Source organism: Mizuhopecten yessoensis, unplaced genomic scaffold (genome assembly GCF_002113885.1).
Source record: "Mizuhopecten yessoensis strain PY_sf001 unplaced genomic scaffold, ASM211388v2 scaffold2807, whole genome shotgun sequence".
Lineage (NCBI taxonomy): Eukaryota > Metazoa > Mollusca > Bivalvia > Pectinida > Pectinidae > Mizuhopecten > Mizuhopecten yessoensis.
Window position 1 is genome coordinate 4479 of NW_018404729.1, and position 5042 is coordinate 9520.

Genomic DNA, 5042 nt, shown 5'->3' on the forward strand with positions numbered 1-5042 from the left:
GACTGGTCGTGAGCTTTTGATCTCAGCTCTGTTGATATAGCGTAACATTGTGTCAATAGAATTTTGATCGACTTATCGTGAGCTGTTAATTTCAGCTATGTTAGTAAGGGTAATATTGTGTCAATAGAAGTTTGATCGACTGGTCGTGAGCTGTTGATATCAGCTCTGTTGATATAGTGTAACATTGTGTCAATAGAAGTTTGATCGACTGATCGTGAGCTGTTGATATCAGCTCTGTTGATATAGTTTAACATTGTGTCATTAGAATTTTGATCGACTTATCGTGAGCTGTTAATTTCAACTATGTTAGTAAGGGTAATATTGTGTCAATAGAAGTTTGATCGACAGATCGTGAGCTGTTGATATCAGCTCTGTTCATATAGTTTAACATTGTGTTATTAGAATTTTGATCGACTTATCGTGAGCTGTTAATTTCAACTATGTTAGTGAGGGTAATATTGTGTCAATAGAAGTTTGATCGACTGCCCGTGAGCTGTTGATCTCAGATCTGTTAATATAGTTTAACATTCTGTTAATAGAAGTTTGATCGACTGACCGTGAGCTGTTGATCTCAGCTCTGTTAATATAGTTTAACATTCTGTCAATATAAGTTTGATCGACTGACTGCGAGCTGTTGATCTCAGCTCTGTTGATATAGTTTAACATTCTGTCAATATAAGTTTGATCGACTCACTGCGAGCTGTTGATCTCAGCTCTGTTGACATAGTTTAACATTCTGTCAATAGAAGTTTGATCGACTTATCGTGAGCTGTTGCTCTCAGCTCTGTTGATATAGTATAACATTCTGTCAATATAAGTTTGATCGACTGACCGTGAGCTGTTGATGTCAGCTCTGTTGATATAGTTTAACATTTTGTCAATATACGTTTGATCGACTGATCGTGAGCTGTTGATCTCAGCTCTGTTAATATAGTGTAACACTCTATCAATAGAAGTTTGATCGACTTATCGTGAGCTGTTGCTCTCAGCTCTGTTGATATAGTTTAACATTCTGTCAATATAAGTTTGATCGACTGATCGTGAGCTGTTGATCTCAGCTCACTTGATATAGTTTAACATTCTGTCAACAGAAGAAATAGAAGTTTGATCAACTGATCATGAGGTCTTTGTCTCAGCTCCGTTAACATAAAGTAACATAATGTCAATAAAATTTTAATCAACTGAGTTTCTGGTCATGGCCCCGATAGTCAATATCACAGAACACAATTATCGTAAAATCTCAATTTCGTATTCACGGCACGTGGTTCTATAATTGGAACACGAAATACTATTAGGGTCATGTTGTCTTTTGAATAGGTGTAACTATTCCCTGAAAGGAACTCTTTTGTAATTTTGATATCCAAGTATATAGCTTCGCACAGCACATACCTAAAGAAAGTCTTATTTTCAAAATTAGTTTTAACGTTAAAGTGTCCGTACGACCAAAGTCAACGTCCAATAAATAAGAAATACAGTTGAATCGCCATTAAAGTAACATGTAGTGAGACATGCATACTTAAAATATTTCGTTGAATTTCATGCCATTTTCTTGTGCCACTTTACTGCAAGTGGCATATTGTTGTACTGTCCCATAAGTACAAATGAAAAAAAAGAATCTCAAATATTTCTATCAACAGTTATTATAAACGTGGATTAACATTTTATGTTAGGGTGCTTTTATGGGATTAATGTATTGCGTTTGTATTTGTTTGAAGAAGGAACCTTATTAAGGTATAAATTTTACATTGTAATTTAGAACCGATCGTGACTGAGGCCCCTTACGAAGTACCATGTACCGGGAAAAACTGCAACGTCAACAAAACGGCTGCTTTAGGTAATGGTAGATTGTCTTTTAAAACAAAAATATAATTATATAAAATGACTACTATATTTAATGTTAAACAATGCTGCTACGGCAAAGACTTCAACAAGCACTTACGTCTTTGAGAACCTGTGCAAATTAATTATTTTTTGTAATTATTTATTGTTTTGAAATCTGAACTGTTATACATTAACCCTTCACCGACAAAATATTTAACCTAACCGCATTTTGTGATTAAGTTTTGTTTTGATTTTAGTTTACACATATTTTAAAAGTGTTTTATATATATTTTGTTGTTTATATAATATTATTTCACATTTTTTACGTCATGATACATCATAACAAACATTTTCATAATTCATTTAAGTGTGTCAAGTGTTTAATATATTATGTATCTATATTTTCCTTTGTTGTAGAATATAACGGCGCACAATCAAAATCAAGCGTCATTTTCACCATGGCAACATCTATTGTCATACTCATCAGCACCCTTGCTCTGCGGTAGTAACCAGTTATAACGCTATTCCAGTGAGGTAGATATTCAAGTGCTCATAACCTTGGCCTAGCTGGAGCATCGAATGAAGAAAAAATGTTTGGACAAAAAGGAAATTTCAGACAAAATAAACCCTCAGGAGTCATAAAGGATGCATTGCTTCTAAATCGTCGTTTCAGACAGACGTACGCGGTCTCTTTAATGAATTGTTACCATAGTAACGAGTTCATTTATATAAGTTTGATCGGAAATGAATCAACGTGGCAATTGGACAATCGTTGCTATATCTTTAAAATTGTATGTAACACCTTAACAGTGTGTGATTACCATGGTAACGATCTATAACTCTGGTGGGAAAGCCGGCAGTGTTTATATGGGAACATTGATGCTATATTATTGAAAAATGTACTGAGCGTCTTTGATGTATTGTTATCATGGTAACGAATTATTAAGTCTGGTCAGGATAACCCTGATTTATAGCTTACGATCCGCTAGGTAATACACCTATTTATTTCAATTAGCCGTCCAGTACTGGGATACGTCATCGAGGGCTCTCTCTGGACCTGGCGCCAAGGCCAAGAATCAGTCTTAATATTTAGTCCAAATTTAAAATGTCGATAAGATAAGTATGTCTCTTGAGAACTAGTGTATTAAATTACGTGTAACATGAGAAGACACAGTACATACTTACGATGTGTACATGTACACTTATGTTAAATGATAATTTAATAAGTTATTAAATAATATTCAAATTTGGACTCTGGTCATAATTCGTTCAAGACCTTGGAGCCAGGTTTTAGCATAATTCCAGCAGATTGAATAGTAGTCACTCATATCAACAAGCAAAATAAAACCGGAAGTATCTATAGGTTCCAAGAAATCTTCTTGAAACATTCATCAATATAATTCGGCAAAAACATTATTCACATTGACTAAAAGTAGCGTGTCATTTTTAAGGACCACTAGCTGTCATTTAACCTCAATAAAACCACACAATATATCTATTCAATCCAACTTGTAAATCCTGTTTCACATGTTTGTAAAAGTAGTTTATCTAGTCTTTGTATCGAACTATACCTTTAGAAAAAGGAAAAATATTATCCACACTGGTAATTTTTTTCCATTTTATTCTCACTATGTCCCCTTATCTTTGATATACACTATAAACGGTTAGAAAACACGAAGATAGACAAATTGACAAGCGTCTCATAAATAATTACGAAAAGTTAAACACAAAAAAAATGAAATTGTTTCTAGGATTAAATCATCTAAAATCATTTAGATTCTCGTAAATGCTAAATTAATTTTGAACACAGACAATAGTTAAATCATTTTTGCGAGCTTTTGAAAACGTCTGTTTCCTTTGTCAAACAAAGAGTGTTTTACTCTTTTGTCCCGACTCCATAACCTTTGGAAACAACTCACTAAGCCACAATGTGCCGAGGTATTAAAGTCATCCGTCAGTAAATACGAAGACATTTCGCCCAAATGGCACTCTAATACTGCTAGCAGTCAGGGGGACGGGTAACATATTTACCGATTCCGCCTCTTAGAGTATAGTAAGATAAATACTCATTATAGTAAGGATGCTTTCGAAATAAATCCAATTGCATATTGACTTGACATGCCATTCAGGTACATGTAATTGAATTTGATAAAAACTGCGTGCGGAATACCCACCAATATATTTATTGGTTCATGGATTTAATCGTCGTCGGATTATACCTGTTGACACCTGGTTTGTCTTACTTTGTGTTCTTTCAAGTTCGTATTTAAAACATCATCATTGTATTCAAACATATAATCATGAAGGAAGGGAAGCTACTCTAACATAGTAAGAACTAGTCCTGGATATATCTTGAACAAACCATACAACATATTGTTACATCATACTATAATGTGTACATCTTTAACAACATATGATTCCCTGATGTTTAAGGCATGTAGTAAACATTTCATAGACTTCACCAACTCATCGATTTTCACATCGTTCCTGGTTTCGCTCATATACTTAAATTGTATCAAATTTATGCGTTTTTTCACCTTTTTGATTTTTTTTAAAGATTTTTCAATATTTTTCTCTCCTCCTAAAATATCCCGACAGTCCCACAAGCTATAACTAAATGTAAATGAGCATGACATAATGAATCATATGGTTTTTGGTTTTATACTTTCATGTTTGACACATTTTTTGTGACGGATCCGTATAATCTGACTTTTTAGAAGTCATAAAATGTTACATTGGAGCCAAGACGATAACATTCGTTGACCTCAAATATGACGAAGAAAATAATACTTTTAAAATGCTTAAACACGTTATAAAATTGTAAGAAACGTTCACTTTATCTCGTAACGTTTTTTGTCGTTTAATGGTCTTCGTAGTAATAATTTTTTCCTACTTAGCTCGCCCAACCAACCCAGGAAAAAAATGTAGAAACTCTAAATTAGATCTTTAAATAACTAAAGTTGTTCCGCAAACATTTTAAATATATGTAAATAAGTAAACGTTTTTGGCAAGTTTTAATATATTAATTATATATGAGTATATATAAAAAGAACGCATTGTAACATCATACTGAATGAGTATTGAGTATTAACTTAAACGCCGTTCAATGAAAACGGGTAAAAGGAATAGGGCTCCGTTTATGTTGCTAGCATAGTACAGCAGGTAGGTCGTCAGCTGTGACTTGAGTATAAGGGGAAGATAATCTGATTAAAAAGCTAGTC

At 33.5% G+C, this 5042-nt stretch overlaps 1 protein-coding gene across 1 annotated transcript in view; it reads left to right on the plus strand.

Annotated features, from left to right (window-relative positions):
- The window catches only part of LOC110446581, a gene marked incomplete at its 5' end in the record, with an annotated part of 5133 nt that extends 1598 nt beyond the window's left edge, over positions 1 to 3535 (plus strand). Inside the window, 2 exons of the mRNA XM_021491792.1 lie at positions 1757 to 1834; positions 2239 to 3535. Of these exons, the coding sequence (XP_021347467.1) occupies positions 1757 to 1834; positions 2239 to 2327 (167 nt within the window). The remainder of the gene's footprint in view (positions 1 to 1756; positions 1835 to 2238) is intronic.
- Positions 3536 to 5042: the final 1507 nt, after the last annotated feature.